Source organism: Lycium barbarum, chromosome 2 (assembly GCF_019175385.1).
Source record: "Lycium barbarum isolate Lr01 chromosome 2, ASM1917538v2, whole genome shotgun sequence".
Taxonomy (NCBI): Eukaryota; Viridiplantae; Streptophyta; class Magnoliopsida; order Solanales; family Solanaceae; genus Lycium; species Lycium barbarum.
In genome coordinates, this window is record NC_083338.1 from 150,821,201 (window position 1) to 150,837,724 (window position 16,524).

The window sequence follows — 16,524 nt, forward strand, 5'->3', positions numbered from 1 at the left end:
TAACCGATGGACTTCCGTTGGTTTTCGTAAAAAACAATAAAAATTAAAAAAAAAAATAGTGTCCCTCGATTTTATCCATCGGTTTCCGTCCATCGTTTTTTTCGCTTGTTTTTGGTAGTGACAACTTTTTTAGTTTCTGCTATTTCTAATTTATTTCTAAAGTCTAGTGTATTTTATTTAGTCGATGGATTCCCTCAGTTTTAATCGATAGAGTCTGTCGGTCTTTGTGTTTCGAGACACCATTTTCTGACATTATCAAACCGTTAAGTGCATACTTAAGGGACTATTTTTAACCAACCCTCATAGTTAAGGGACCATTTTGTCAACTTATGGCAAACTTAAAGGACCAAAACCGTTAAGTGCATAGTTAAAGGACTATTTTGAACCTACTCTCATAGTTAAGGGACCATTTTTGTTAACTTGTAACAAACTTAAAGGACTAAAACCGTTAAGTGCATAGTTAAGGGACTATTTTGAACCTACTATCATAGTTAAGGGACTATTTTTGTCCTTTTCTCTTAATACTACGGCGAATTAATGATTAATGTAGCACTTTTGATCCTTGAGTTATTAATACATTATTATGATTATGGTCCTCATGCTATTTATTGAATTACAACAACATACTCAGTGTAGTCCTACAAGTGATACACACAGCTTATTTTATGAGGTAGAGAGGTTGTTTGTGATATTTAATGAAGCACATCCAATTTTAATCAAAATGTGTGTTTTTAGTCATTTTGTACAAAAATTACTCCTCAGTTTCAATTTATGTGAACTTTTTTCGGAGTATAAGGGTAAAATTTTATAACTTTGATTGTAAATTTTGACATAGATTTTTTAAGTTTTTAAAAACAAAATTTATACTCCCTCCGTCCCAAAAAGATTGTCCTCTTTTGACTTGGCATAAAGTTTAAGAAATAAAGGAAGACTTTTGAGATCTGTGGTCCAAAACAAGCCTTAGATATTTCTGTGGCTGTAAATCATCTCATAAATTTAAATTGTTTCTAAATATAGAAAGGGGACAATTTTTTTGGGACAGACTAAAAAGGAAAGGAGGACAATCTTTTCGGGACAAAGAGAGTATATTTAGAAACCACATAAAAAGTATTATAAGTCTTGATAATTAATAATTCAAATAATTTAGAAAATAATGTAAGAAAAATATGATCAAAGTACCACTTCGTAGACTCCACAAATAGTAATAGGTTCACATAAATTGAAATAGAGGGAGTATAAATTTGAACTATATTTAGACGTCAAATTTGGTATAACAAAATAAATTTAACATAACAAATAGATAATTAAGTGATGAAACTATTAACAATTAAAAAAAAATTATGAATATCAATAAGCAAAAGAATCAAAAGTACGCACTTCGGTTAATTGAGGGTTAAATATGCTTGATTAGATATGAGAAGGATGAAACTTAGAATTTATCAATACTTAAAAGGACCAAAAACGCTATATAGTAATGAATTTAAACGCTTTAGGTTGGGGCCCACGTATGGTAATGATTTGATTCCCTGGCGCTGGATGAAAGGGGAGTGCTTCATGAGTGATGCGTGATGTTGAAAGCGATTCAGTTGAAAGAGAAAGTGAAATGATTGATTTAACCTTTCCTTGAGAATTGAATGACGGGAATACCCCTTCAGTTGCAAGAAGTGGAAGGAAGGAGCACGTGAATTTCACCTTATTTATTAGGATTTTGATTAATTTTTTGATGCACCAATTAAATATGTATTCAATAACATTTGATTATAAGAAATATTTGGTTTAAGTTATCTTTATCGCCTTTGTAAATGAGTATAATTAATGACTATATGCTTTTGAAGTGTAGTGGACAAACTAATAAATGAAAAATAACTCTTGCCGAGGTCTCCATCCTGAACTTTGACTATCACATTTTGGTCCAGAATTATAATGCAATTTTAAAATTTAAAATAGGTAGTACGATGTGACTTTTCTGTAAAATTGCGTCGCAAATCAAGAGTTGGCGATGCGAAATGAACTAAAAATAGAATTTTAGTGCCAAAATATGCATCAGCCTAGATATTAGGTGTTAGTCCATTAAAACAATAATATAAAATCAAATACCATACTAATCAATATCTCTTGTTTTTATAAAATGACAAATAATATTTTGGATCCATATGTCTTTTTTCACTAAAGTGATGAATAAGAAAATATGGCGGTTAACAACGAGAGTTTTGCATTTTGCACTCCTAACATGTGCAATTTTTTTATTTTTTTATTTGTATAGTATCTTTTTACATCTTAAAATCATTGAAAAAAAAATAGGAAAATATACATGACAGGGTGCATAATTTTGAATTCTTCACTTTTCTTAATACATGATAGGGGTGTATCTTTTTACACGTATTATGATATCTCATAAGTTATGTCCTGCGTCTTTAAAAAAATTATGTCTCGCTAGACATAAGTTCAATCTTAAAGGGCAAAAAAATAAAGGGGAAAACATCACTGAATACCTTTAAAATATAAAATATTTACCCGCCCATGCCCCTTTCCAAATTATTTTCGATTCTATCCCCACTGCTATTTTTTTTTTTTTTGAGTTCCACTGAGAAAGTCTTTTCTTATAAAAGGCGCCACTCTACGAGGGAAGATGCAGATAAAAGGGCAATAGCCTGATGTCAGCTTCTACGGCATAAGCTTTAGATGTATCAACGAATAATAAACATTTCATAAGAAAAGAAGAATTTTTTGTTTCAATCTCAAAAAAGATAACTTATTGCAGCTACGAACGTGAACAAATGCTTTCTCATTAGACTATTTTAACCGATTGTTTATGTCGACCCTACGCTGCGATTCTTTTTACCCGACATACCCCTCGGCCAAATTTTTTCCTCCGTGATACCATCGCAGTATATTTATATATCACGATGGTATCATGGAGGACTAATAGAAAGACCGAAACAGTCCTCCATGATACCATCTCAATATATTTATATACCATGATGGTACCATGATCCTGAGGAGTGTCTCATTGAAGGACTGAAGCAGATACCATCACGGTATATGTATATGAGATGATGGTATCATAGAGTTTTTTTTTTTTTTAGAAAAGTGTGTCATTTTAGTGTGTTATTTTTAATAAATGAACATGATCATTCATAATACCGTCTTAGTATATAATATACCATGATAGTATCACGGAGGACTAAGAGAAGGACTGAAGCATCTTCCATGATACTATCTCGGTATATTTATATACCATGTTGCAGTGGCGGAGCCAGGATTTATGCCAAGGGGGTTCAAAAATATAAAGAAATCATAAATGAAGAAGCTAAAGGGGTTTAACGTCTATTATATATACATAAAAAAATAATTTTCACCTTGTATATATAGTGCAATTTTTAGTCGAAGGGGGTTCCCCCTGGGCTCTTACTAGGTCCGCCACTGCCGTGTTGGTATCATAACTGAGGGCATCTCGGGTAATTTCTTTTATTGAGAATTCTAAACAAGAACTCGAGACTTGAAATGAATCCAAGCGGAGGTTCTTTCTCAAGGCGTAAGGAATAGCATGCAAAAGACATCCGGGAAAGACAGAGATTTTCTGGAGATACAAAAATAATAGAGGTATGAGCGGATAAATATTTTGATTTGAGGAGACATTCGTGATCTTTCCCCAAAATAAAGACCAACCTATTTGAAAGGGCAAAAATAAAAGACCAGCCCATTTAAAGAGCAAACCGTGCATGGGTATAGGCCCAATACATAAATGATAAAATCTGCATCCTTCCGCCCAAAAACGTAATTGTTCGTCCGGTTTTTACGATCCAAATTAAATCCCATTCACTGAAACTCGCCGCCGGTGTTCGTCCGTCTTCCACGTGTCAGGTAAGTTCCATTATTGTGTCTTTTTTTTTTTTTTTTCCAAAAAGAAACATTTGAAGATTAAGAAAAACCTGTTGAAATTTTCAACTTGAAAAGAGCTCAACTATACACACCATAATTGAATCCAGACTATTTAGAAGTGTGATTTGATTATAATTCTCATTTTTTTTTGTTTTTGAACTCAATGTTGTTAGGTTAAATAAATATTTCTCAATCACTGATTTTTGAATGAACCATTGCACAAAAATTACATGTTCTTTCACGCCTGTATAGTTTTCCGAATTTTTGTTGGTCCCAAAATAAGTGTCACTTTAGCTCATTTCACGTCCCTTAAGAAATCAATAAATACAATGTATAGTTTACTAAATTACCCCTATTTAATAACTGTTTCTTGAGAATTGAGCACTATTAAGAAGTAGTTCTTTCAATATAAGGGTATAGTTGGTAAAAAAATACTAATTTTTGTCTTGAATTCCTAAAGCGACTGTTATTTTGGGACAATTCTTTTTTCCTAAAACGACACTTATTTTGGGACGGAGGGAGTACATAACTGTACTTTGAGATAGAAGTAAGGTGTTTGAGCTATGAATAATTCATTCAGCTTGTATGTCTTTGATTGCTTCACCTAGAACTAAAGCCATAGCTAGCCTAACATATTTCTCTTTTTCTTGGTCCCTGGGCATGTAAGCAGCAATTTGAGTATCTTCTCTTTACATGAAAATAATGATAATTACACATAAGAGTTATGTGATCTTTTGGACTACAATTTGTATTTTGTACATAACAATGCTATTGTAGGGCATATAATTTAGTCAGATTCGTTTGTGGTGCATCACATCATTTTGTTGGTCCAATCTCTTCATTTAACGGTTTGATGCTCTTTCCATTTGTGTATTGGAATTGCACAGTTAAAATTTAATCATTTCATAGTGAAATAGTCTTTCCAGGAGAAATCTTGAGAAACAGAAAACATGAATCGCTTAAAATCATGGTGAGAATATGGATGCACCAAAAGACAAGTATCATGACAAAACTGAGCAGTTACATAACACTGAAACACAAACTACTCTAATGATAATTATACATGTGACATGGGTATCTTCTCTGTTACTTGAATGATTTCTCTAGTTTAAATAGACATTTGTTTCTCCTTTCTTCAGATTATGTATCATAAACTTGTTTTTTGTTATTTGGACCCTCTGACTTTTGAATTGTTGCTTTTATGTATTGCAGCCGGTAAAAGCCCGAAATTGTAACTTAAGTTTGGACCAAACTTTTAGTTTAAGGTGCTCCCTTCAGCAATACACTACTGCAGAGTGAGTGCAGAGGTCTGATATTTCTCGTCCAAGTGTCGACTCAGCGCCGAGAGAAATCATCGTTTTTGGTTTCAAAGAAACCTCGAAACTGCCCTTTAGAAGCCCTTTGGCTCCGTCATAACGTAACTATTTTTGGGACAGAGAAGGAAAGAACTTTGCTTTTTGTGAAATCAGATGTCAACAGCGACATACCCACCGCCGCCGCCGTATTACAGGCTGTACAAGGACTATCTTCAAGACCCCAAGTCTGCTCCAGAACCTCCCCCTCCCATTGAAGGCACCTATGTCCTCTTTGGTGCTAACTACACTGTAAAGTCTCTCACCTGTCCAAACCACAACCCCCCTCCCCCCCCCAAAAAAAAAAAGGAAAAATAGGGGAAAACTCATGATACCCAATTGCTTACTTGTGCTTAATGTGAGTTTATGAATGTTTAAGGTGTATTTGAGGCTATGCAAGGTTCTGGGTAGCTCTTTTCCCCAAAAGATTTGGTTTTTACTTTTAAGATTGAGTCACATTCTGAATTTCTTCACTTTGATATACTTTATATTGCTTTTGGGGTAAACGTATGGAGTTTATTCAATGTGCATATAAAATAAAATAAAAAATAAAAAGAGTAAAGGGGGAAATGTCTGATGCTAATATTAGGTTCAGTGAGATATTCAATTAGCAATGACTTGGATTTAATCTATTCTGAAATATGAATGAGGCTTCTATTAACGTTCTCACCTCACCTTTATCTTATGCTTTCTTGAACTGGAATGAATGTTTATCAAGAATAGTTTTTCTGGTCACTCCTCTGTGTGCTTGTCTTTTGTGAATTTTGTTTGTCAGTTGTATTGTGATAAGTTGTTACTCAGTGTTGTTTTTACCATTGCCATTTGTGCAGACTGATGATGTACTCCCAAGTTTGGAAGATCAGGGTGTGCGTCAATTATACCCAAAAGGGCCTAATATTGGTAACGTACACAGCTATTTTCAAAAAGCCGTATATTGTTCCTATTTTGATACTAATTGTATGTGATATGCATATTCTTTTTTAATACGGTTATGTTTAAAAGAATCTAACAATGTGGACACACGCATTTGCACCTTAGAGTTATATATCGTCCTGCATTTTAGATACTAGTCTGCATGGAACATGGCAGTCGTGTTTATTTCCTGTCTCGTAAGTTCCAAATAATTATTCTCTACAAGGTTAACGTATATTCCTATCATTTCTGTTCTCTTTCCCCTAGCCAGTGACCGGAGCAAAGAATAGGGAAATCTAATGAGAACTTCATGTCTTCTAAGAAACTGTGGCTGGGATCTAGGATATCATGTCGCATATTGCAATAGTTACAATGTTGGGATCCTTTGGGTTATCCAAAGTCTTAGACAAAAGATATGCAATCAAGTATCCTACGCATTGCAAAAGTTTGTTACAGAATCAGTTCCATAGTTGAAAGAATGTATCATAATGTCCCATTATTGGATGATTTTGCATATGGGATGTCGCCAGAGATAAGTGTAGATGCTATTGTCGCTTGTCATAAAAGTAATTCTTTCTGATTCTGCTGATTCATGTTACAGATTTCAAGAAAGAACTAAGAGCACTTAACAGAGAATTGCAGCTACATATATTGGAGCTTGCTGATGTTCTTGTAGAGCGCCCTTCACAATATGCCAGGAGAGTGGAAGAGATATCTCTGATATTCAAGAACTTGCACCACCTACTCAATTCTTTGCGTCCTCACCAGGTGATCAATTGGTGAAATGAAGTTTCAAAATATTTCCTGGTATTAGCATAGTTAGTAGATAGATGATCTCAATTATCATTTACCTTAGTTTCTTTCTTTTACAGGCTCGAGCCACACTTATCCATATTCTAGAACTTCAGATACAACGACGTAAACAAGCGATAGAGGATATTAAGCGGTATGATGTGTTTTGCATGCTCTTTTTATCATATATTTTAGCTTCTTCCTTCATTAGAGTTAGATGAGAACTAGGAAGTTCATTAAATGAGAAGTATCTACCTTCTTCGTAGTTGTGCTGCAACAAACTGATTGTAAGTGAAAGAAACCAGTTTTGCCTTTAAGCCGCTTCAGTCATTTTCAGTGATGCAGATTGTATATGTAATTACTATATCAAACTACCTATCAAAAAGAAAAGAAATATGTATTTACTGTCGCTAATAATGTACATAAATTCACAGGTTGTTGGAGTTTAGGCAGACTGTTTAATTCTTTCTTTTTCATTTTTGTTTTAACTTTCCTTTATCTTGTTCTTTCTTTAGTCGTTTTATTCAACTTTTACCAAGAGTAAGATAGATTTCTACTGGTTATGATTAACTGCAATGAAATTCTATCAAATGATTGTTCTTAAATTTCATGTTTTTTTGGGGGAACGACGAGTGTTATATATGGTGTGTCCCACATTTATATGTGGCAAAACTAGAGGGAAAGGAACTTGAGAGCTGTTGAAGGCAAAGAGAAATCAGTCACACAATTGCGCTGAGCTAGGCTGTAATTGTTTAAGTAGTAGACAATACCCTACTTGTATAGATGATTGGGTGGGAAAGGAACTCTTCATACATAGTTTTCTCCCTACCTCTTGTATACTAGGCATAATTTGGCAAATAGAAGACTTTTACTTTTCGCTAATTAAAAGCTAGAATAAATCTCATGCTCAACTGGATGTCTGACTCGGCCATTAGATGCTTGAAGCCCCTCTGACTTGTTTACTTCTATCATCAGCATGTGGTTTCTTGCACTGTTAAAGTAGTTTTTATGGAGACAAATGTGTTGCACCGTATGCTTTTGCCCCTTTAATCTGTGACTATCTCCTTTAAGTTTTGATGTGAAAAATACCAAACTTGCTTCCAGTTTAACTCGTTCAACTAATGCAGCAGATTATGTATATGTTGGCCTTTATATAAGCACAAAAAAGTCTCTTTTATTTTATCCTTTATAATATGATTTAAGTTGTAATGTTGGTTTTTCTATTTGCTTGTATAGGAGAAGGGAAGAAGCTCAGAAGCTTCTAAAGGAGGCACTTGGTACCCTGGAGGGACAGTAGCATGCTCTTTAGACCCTACACAGTCAGCTGGCACAGTAGACTTGACAATTAGAGTGTCCAAAATGCTTTGAGAGCACACATATTTCTTGTACATTGGAAAAAGGAGGAAATGTCATGGGATAAAGTTACAATTTTAGTGATATCTATCTGTACAATATTCTGCTTGAGGAGATGGTGGTAGCATATATTTCTAGTTTGAACACTTGTTGCCCAATGGGGAAATTGACCTGGTGGCAGTAGAATTGTTTCAAAATTTGTGTCTGATTTTGACTCTCAAGAAGATTAATGGCCACATCTGAGATGAGGTTTTGGTGTATGACTTAGAAAATTGAAAGACATTACTATATATTTAGAGAGAGAACTCATCCATAGAGCTTCTGTTTTAGATATAATGATAGAAACTTGCAATGTCCTATAAAGCCTTGAATCTTACAATATAAAGCCTTCAACAAAAACAGAGGTTATCTTTCGTTAATTGAACATCAAGTGTATTTAAACTTTAAAAAAGGGATAGATATCGACGTGATCATGCTATAATCATGGAGCAGACAAAAGACAACAAAAAGATCAGCAATGATCAAGAAATGCGTGTCTGCACCTTCTAACGTTGTTAAAAAATTACCATACATCAGAAGAAAAGTCATATAATTGGTGGATGTTTTATCTTAAATCTTTTCCTTTTGTCGATCAGTGAATGTTTGAAAATAACCTTCAACATATGATTACTAGGTAGATATGGAAAAAGGGTCAGTGGATCGGCTAACATCACAAATCTACTGGCATTCAATGGACACCCTTAGATAAAACCAGATTAACTGGGAAAAAACGAGTAAAGTGGTCAATCTCGTGGCCAATTTCATACAAAATTCAACATTTTCGTGACAAACTAAAAGAGAATTGTTTAAGAATTCCAAAAAAAAAAAAAAAAAAAAAGAACATGTCAATTGAAAGAAAAATTGTGTACAAGGATATTAACAGGTCCAAGAAGCAGATCTTTTCATGGTAGGCTTCATCATTTTATCTTCTTCAAGTGCTATCATACCCAAATGAGATGGATCTTCCAACATCATTCTAGCTACCAAGTAACCAGCAATGGACCATGTCTGGAACTTACGGGCCTGCTTTCCGATAAATCGACCAAGCTTTCCATCATAATACTCCGGCCAACTATCTTTTAGTAAACGCGATTCAGCTAGTTCAATGGCCCGTCGTGCTATTTGGGGTCGACCAGTCTTGATAGCTGCTGCAGTAAGGAGCCACAGAAGAACTAGACACAAAACCAGGCAAATCAGTATTAGCATAGACTAGTAAAATATCACAGCAGAGAACATGAATAATACTCCCTCTGTTTCATTTTATGTTAAGGTGTGACTGATAACGGAGTTAAACACGTGATCTTTAACATGCCATGATGTCTTTTGTGGCTATAAAATCATGTCATTAAGGGTAAACGGAAGTTAAAGTTAAATTGTTTCTAAATAATAGAAAGGTATAATTTTTTTTGAAACAGACTATAAAATCAAGATAGATTGACGCATAAAATAACACAGGGAGAACTGCTAAGCTACCAAACAAGTAGACAGAAATGTCATCATGATAAGTCGAGGTGGCAAAATTAGCCCTTAAAAACATGGCCGCCCAACCCGTCCAAGTTTGGACTGGTTATTGACTCGCCCATTTACTAAATCAACCCATTTCAGCCAATCAAAAAATTGGGCTGATATGTAGCCCAAATTGACCCATTAGAAATCTTGTCAAAATATTTTCAAAAAACATTTTTTTATTTGATATGCTATATAGTCATAATAAAGAAAAAAAATAGTTTTATTAGGTACTAAAACATTACAAAAGAACAAAGAAATTAAAACTTAATAAGAATCGGGGCGGGGGGGGGGGGGGGGGTTGACCCGCTTTTTAGCCCATTTCAGCCCAAGTAAATTTTGGGCGGGTCAATAACCCGTCCATTTATTAACGCAGCCCATTTTGAACCTCCCAAATTCAGCCCAACCGCCCATTTGACACCCCTAGATGAGGAAGAAATAGGAAACTACTGTTAAATAAATTTAAGTACGTACGGGTGTTGACTACTTAGGAAGAAAATCTAACCTGGCCAAGATCCACCATTATGGTAACTCCAACTAGTGTTTTTAGGATCGCATCCCGTTACGATCCTCCATTCATGACCTTCCATAGCGGGATAACAGATTTTTAGCGGCATTTCTCCAACTAGCTCTTGCCATCTTGATTCAAGAAGATCCATTATCGCGGAAGCTTGCTCAGGTGTAGCCAAAGATGACAGAATTGCAATACAGTTACCCAAACAAAACCAACGGAAGTCCATGTGAGCAGGACTAACATTTCCAATGAAGTAACCACCACGACATGGCATGAAATCGAAAACCCACTCCGGGAGGGAATCTGGCATCACATTAAACTTGTTTACTGCAGTGTGAGAGTACTCTTCGGTTTTGTAGCGGTATATATCATTCAGTTGTTTTATGTCGAGCCAAAAGTAACTTCTCATGTGAAAGCTCAAAGCATGAAGGCGTTTAATTATTGCATCAGTACACTGTCTGTTTTCTTCATCGGGTTTAAGGAGAAGCAAAGCACATCTTAAGGCCATAAAGAAAAGTGCTTGTATTTCAATAGGATAACCATAGACACCCTGGGAACAATATGAAACAAAGTACTTATTATTTGTGAGTCTATCAGGTAAGAAATTTAAGATGTACAAAATGATACTGAAATTTTTTGCTCACGATCAATTAAATGAAAGACTTCAAAATAGGAGAAACACAAAAACAAAAGCAGCCTTCTTATTAAAAAGAAGTGAACACTGTTTAATTAAGTAAGAATTCAAGCATGTAATAAGTCTGCGGGCTAACTGACACCGAATTTTGACAGATTATATATAGGCATTTTTAAAATAATGTCATTCTAAAAAGTAATAGTTGATAGATATCAAGAAGAAGAAGAATAGAAAAATCACTGTCATCATGTAATAAGTAGAAAATCAAGCATGTAATAAGTCTGCACGCTGACTGACTACGAATTTTGACAGGTCCTATATATGCATTTGTTAAATAATGCAATTCAAAAGGTAAAAGATGATAGATACATACCAGCATATGTCTGACATAAAGTATAATGATCATATATAATAAACAGTATAAGACAGGACCATGGGTGTGTTTGGTACGGAGGAAAACATTATCCAGAAAATGTGTGGTTGGTCAAATTTTTTTAGAAACATGTTCTCTAGGAAAACAAATTCCTTAAATTACCTATTGGAAGTAGGGAAAACAAGTTACATAAGTGGCACTACACTCCTCCCATCCCACCCCAATCACCGTAGCCCCTACCTCCACACCCTACCCCTGCCCCCACCCCCACCCCCACCCCCAACCCCACCTCATAGTGTTTGCCTAGATTATGTATAAATGCTTTTGGAACAATATTTTCTACTTGCTTACCAAACACCAGAAAATAGGTAAGAAAACCACCTACTTTTCTGGAAAACATTTTCCGTGGAAAGTATTTTCCTTCCTACCAAACACACCCCATAAGTCAGGTCTAGTTAAAAACGATAAAGAGAGGAGAGTAAATCAGACTGACCATTCTGCGATCAATCATAGAGCATCCATCAGCACACAGCAAGGTTGGGAATGTATCAAAACCTTCTGAAAGACACATTTCAAGAATCAACCTTATACCCCTTTGGCATTCTGGCATCTCAGCCAAAGAAGTATCCCCTGTAGACTTTGTGTATGCACGAAGTAGTATAATCCACCAGAAGCCCGAATCGACAGGAGCAACTCTACCAATAGCACTTTCACCAAAATCTGCAGTTATAGTCTCATAATTCCTAACAGGGTCGTGAAGTACTTTAAAACTTGCAGGCATAACTCCATCACCCAACTTGAACTGGTCTATCTTCTTCTCCCGAGATTGGAGGCGCAACGTTTTCAAAAGAAAGTTTTTTACTATTTCAGGTTCACCATTCATCAAGAATGCCAAAGCGCTAGGGACAAAATCTCTGACAAAAACCTGCCAAACTTTTAAGTCAGAGTTGCAAACTGCAAGCAGAATGATAGTTATATTTGCATAGAAAGACAACTATGAAAGGCTTCCAGATGAACATGTTAAGCAAGAACTAATACTCACAGCAGATACTATACTTTAATCTAACATTTGAACTCTGTCAAATGATAAATTAAGATCATTACTTATTTAGGATCTTCTGCATTCAAACTTTCGTACATTCATATCGCTTGATAAAGGCCATCTCCAACACTTCAACACGCAGGCTAAGGAGTATTTTTTCTGATCATATTGAATATAAACTGACAAAGACAAATCTTTCCTAATTCTTTTTTGAAACTGGTAACTGCACAATCTTTCCATACTCTTATAACAAGACAAGAAAAAGAACTAATAAAAATGAAAAATAGTTGACACCATCATGGCAGTTCATGCTTAGAGAGTTCTACTTTGGTAATGCTTGATGTAAATTATCGCCTTTATAGATGGCAAGCCAAAAAGTTTGATAATTTACATAGTCATGGAAATGAAGATGTTAAAATATATGTGTGTATGTATGGTCATACAAGAGATAATATAAGAAATGATCACATCTGATACAAGGTGCAAGTAATCTACATAAAAGAAAAAGTTTGAAAAGGTTTACTACAGCGGTTTAGCCACGTTGTACATAGATAGACTTCCAAATGTATAGGTGCTTAGGTGTAGGGGTGTATAGGTGCTACGGTTTTTCGGTTCGGTTTCGGTGTTAAAAGTTTTAAAATTTCGGTTTTCGTGTTCCAATACTTCGGTTAACCAAAGAACCGAACTTTAAAACATAATTGTTGTAATGCTTAAGTTGAATACAAATGCAGTACCCCTAATCAGATCTAAACTTGTAATGCTTAGTTGAATGTCACGTGTACCCTATTTTGGACTTTTTATAGTAAAACTCACCTCCTATTTCCATCTTTACATTTTTTATTTCCTTTTACTTTTAATATTTTACCTTTGTTTTGTTACCGTGTACAATATTTCCCGAGTTATTTCATGGATATTTGATTTAGGGAATTTTAGGTGATCTACTACTCTACTCCTCTCAAAAGGGATGGGAGTACAAGGTTCAGACATTTATTTTAGAATATAAATTCTGGTAATAATTTTTCCATTTAATTAAAACTCATAGTTCAAATATATAAAACTTTAGACTTCACGAAAAACTATGTTAATCCTCAAATAGTAATTGAATCATTGTTTGTGATAGATTATATATTAATATTCACAAGAAGAACTAATAATTTCAAAATGATTTTAATCATTAATCATCAAAGTAAAGTATTTGTGCCCATTGTGTATTTTCTGTATTGCGCATTTAATTTGCACATATGCACATTTTTCAATTGCTATGACAGAGCATTTAAAGATGAATAACAAATATATGTTGCTTTGCAGAGGGAAATTACTCGAAAAATATTACTACCAAACACGTTGTCACTTTCTAATCGTGATATTAGATCATTAAGATAGTCTTTAATTCACAATCAAGTTTGAGTCTTTGTTCAGTTTGATTTGTTTTGTTTCCTGGTTCAAGTGAATCAAGTTTGTAATCGCTAGGCTGCTGCATTTGCATTTTTAAAGCACGAACAAACTTTTTTTAATCAGATACCGAAGAACCGAATTTGAAAAACCAACCGAACCGAATTAGTTCGGTGCGGTGTTCGGTATGCATCATTGAAGAACCGAACGCCCACCCCTACTTAGGTGTGTCACTATGATGATCAAACCTACTAAAAGAGAATGGAGGAAAGATATCTCGAATTATTACAATCAACCAATGCGGCTTAGATAAGAACAGAGCACATCGGAAGCAAGGGATTCATATCTGTGATATGAAATAGTTGGTTCTAAGACTTAGTTGTTGTTACAATCTCACTAAGTCTGATGTTTTCCAATAGTTCCTTTAGTCAAGATTAGAGACTTGTAGATCTGCGTACGGATAAGAATTAGAAATAGAGAAGCCCGTATATGCCTTAAAAACAAACAAATCGAGCTGAATTAAATGGGTATAAAGGATTTAGATAGTCCAGTGACTACAACTAGTTTGGGATTGATGAGTAGATAATTATTTAACTGATATTGGACTATAATTTCCATCATTGATTATGTGAGAGTCTAAAGACACCTCACTTTGTGCTTCCTCGGCCAAAGGATAAATCACTAGCTCCACATATGTTTTTATGTAAACTATTTGAATAATTTTGTCAGTCAAGAACAGCTCACATGCATGATACATCGGCATAGCGGGCCTCTGAAATGCAAAAAGTAAAGAGCCTATATATAGCTGGTCCCGCATAGTATGTTATCAGCCAACTGTAAACCAATCAGTTTGCAACTGAAAACTGAGACCTATAGTGTGGACATATAATTCAACACTTTCCGTTTATTACGGAAAGAAGCATCTGGTACTATACATTTATCAAAACAAGTTCCATTGAAGCACATAATCGACCTGCTTCATGGGATATTAAATTGCACGCAAATAAAGACGGACTTAAGAGGAAAGTTGTTGCGTCAACTGAAGAACTAGAACGATAAGGATCATACCTGATCATAGTTAAGTTCCTCAGCAGAATTATCTATAGCAGCAATAGTTCCCACAGGTTGTTCGCGGAAGTTAACAATAGAACGTCTCAAAGCTTCCCAAGCGTCGCCTATTATAGGATGCGGCTCAAATCCGAAGGCTGATCTTGGCGTGTGAATGCCAGACCACCTTCCTGGAGAATATACTCCAACCATATTGTCAAAAACACGAGAAGAGTTCTCTGAATTTTTGTATGCCTGGCGAGGCGGTGAATGGGTCATTGACATTTCACTGAAAGATCTTTCATCGAACGACCTCTTTCTTTCTATATTAACCTGTCTTGGTCTTTCCAGCAATCTAGCCAAATCTTCCTCGATTTCAAACAAGGACGGAGCAGCTTCGACATGTCTTGCATTTCCATTTTGAGTCACATCCACAGGGCTAGGCATTTTTTACACTCCCAAAAGTCCTAGACAATAAGAAATTGAATCCAAAGATCTGCATATCATCAATGAAATAAGTAAACTTTTTAGACTACAAACATAACAGGAGTTTAGTAAACTCAAAGCTAAACACAAAACTATGTCGCTCGGACTCTTCAAAAGTGTCTGTCAGGTATATGTTGGATCCTCCAAAAGTAGTGCATTTTTTGAGGATCCGACCAGGCTACAGCAACATTTTTGGAAAGTCCGAGCAACATCGACTCAAAGTGAACCAAAAATTATATTAAAAAAACAGAATACAATCAACTTTTAATGTAGAGTTCAATTAATGTCTCTTAGACTAGGAATACATTGAATTGAAATGTGCAACAGATCACAGAAATTATCAAGCAGGACGATATTCCCTATTAGTTTTAAGTCAACTGGAGCAAAATTAGAGCAAGTTCATTGTACATACTTCAATTAATTAGTCATAATCATTAACTTAATCAAACAATCTAAGTCAAACTACTGTCAGATCTTTTTTCCTTCATCAATTTATTTATTTATTTTTAATTCTTATTTTGATCAATACGGAGTCAATCTAGCAGACGCAAACGCATAACTGAAAATCTAAAAATCTTACAATGATGCAAATTAAACTTAACAAAAACCTTAATATCATCGAAATAAACAAAAAAAAAATTAAAAAGGAACATAGATTGAACAAAGTAATAACCTAAGAGTTAGTAATAATAACCTCAAAGCTGTGGGCGGTGAACTTCAGTGAGATCTAAGGAATTAAAGAGCAAATTGAACTACCAGAAAGACTTTGGGGGTTACAATGGGCTTTCTCTATATAATGACTTAGAACTGTGTAATAAATGACCGGGAAATGAAGGTCAAATGACTAGTTGACTGGATATACCCGTAAGATTTTGGGCTTGTGTCGTAGGGATGGTAACTGACACGTAGGACTGTCTGTTGGAATATCCGATAGCGGTTTCCGAGGAAATCTCCGACCAAACTTTGTTCAAACGAGTTATATGAGATTTGTCCAAAAATGGATTAGTTGTTATAATTAAGGAAATTAATAGTTGTTGTTGTTGTGGACGATTATTACGATCTAAATTTTCTCCAGATCCTCGCGACCTAATAAGTAGCGTATCCCCTAAATGTTTAATTAGTTTCTTTAATTAGTAGTACTATTTTTAGTTAAAAAAGGATGAAATTATTTATCTAGGAGAGTTCAATAACTCTTTACTT

At 34.9% G+C, this 16,524-nt stretch overlaps 2 protein-coding genes across 4 annotated transcripts; one reads left to right on the forward strand and one right to left on the reverse strand.

Annotated features, from left to right (window-relative positions):
• The first annotated feature begins 3,702 nt into the window (after positions 1 to 3,702).
• Positions 3,703 to 8,606, forward strand: LOC132628118 (mediator of RNA polymerase II transcription subunit 7a-like). The gene is made up of 6 exons (XM_060343846.1): positions 3,703 to 3,864; positions 5,095 to 5,486; positions 6,065 to 6,134; positions 6,748 to 6,914; positions 7,019 to 7,092; positions 8,175 to 8,606. Exons 2-6 carry the CDS (start codon positions 5,352 to 5,354, stop codon positions 8,233 to 8,235), a joined length of 507 nt encoding a protein of 168 aa, XP_060199829.1. The 5' UTR covers positions 3,703 to 3,864; positions 5,095 to 5,351; the 3' UTR covers positions 8,236 to 8,606.
• Positions 8,607 to 9,012: 406 nt separating this feature from the next.
• LOC132628119 (probable alkaline/neutral invertase D) lies at positions 9,013 to 16,407 on the reverse strand. Of its 3 annotated transcripts, none has more exons than XM_060343850.1 (5): positions 16,187 to 16,407; positions 14,860 to 15,334; positions 11,851 to 12,282; positions 10,342 to 10,900; positions 9,013 to 9,502 (listed from the first exon to the last, which is right to left on the reverse strand). In XM_060343850.1, the coding sequence occupies exons 2-5, from the start codon at positions 15,283 to 15,285 to the stop codon at positions 9,207 to 9,209; spliced, it is 1,713 nt and encodes a 570-aa protein (XP_060199833.1). In that variant the 5' UTR covers positions 15,286 to 15,334; positions 16,187 to 16,407; the 3' UTR covers positions 9,013 to 9,206. The 3 variants fall into 3 exon arrangements, with proteins under 3 accessions (XP_060199833.1, XP_060199830.1, XP_060199832.1); XM_060343847.1 differs by having other exon boundaries at positions 16,019 to 16,407; XM_060343849.1 differs by having other exon boundaries at positions 15,998 to 16,407.
• Between the last annotated feature and the right edge of the window lie 117 nt (positions 16,408 to 16,524).

Bases quoted from the DNA above. Each gene is read 5' to 3' on its own strand.
- LOC132628119 (XM_060343850.1), bottom strand. From the start codon at position 15,285: ATGCCTAGCCCTGTGGATGTGACTCAAAATGGAAATGCAAGACATGTC. The intron at 10,901-11,850 runs GTCAGTCTGATT...TATTGTTCCCAG, and splicing joins CTATGATTGATCGCAGAATG to GGTGTCTATGGTTATCCTAT. The intron at 9,503-10,341 runs GTTAGATTTTCT...TTTTGTGTCTAG, and splicing joins TAATGGTGGATCTTGGCCAG to TTCTTCTGTGGCTCCTTACT.
- LOC132628118 (XM_060343846.1), top strand. From the start codon at position 5,352: ATGTCAACAGCGACATACCCACCGCCGCCGCCGTATTACAGGCTGTAC. The intron at 6,135-6,747 runs GTAACGTACACA...TTCATGTTACAG, and splicing joins CCCAAAAGGGCCTAATATTG to ATTTCAAGAAAGAACTAAGA. The intron at 6,915-7,018 runs GTGATCAATTGG...TTTCTTTTACAG, and splicing joins ATTCTTTGCGTCCTCACCAG to GCTCGAGCCACACTTATCCA.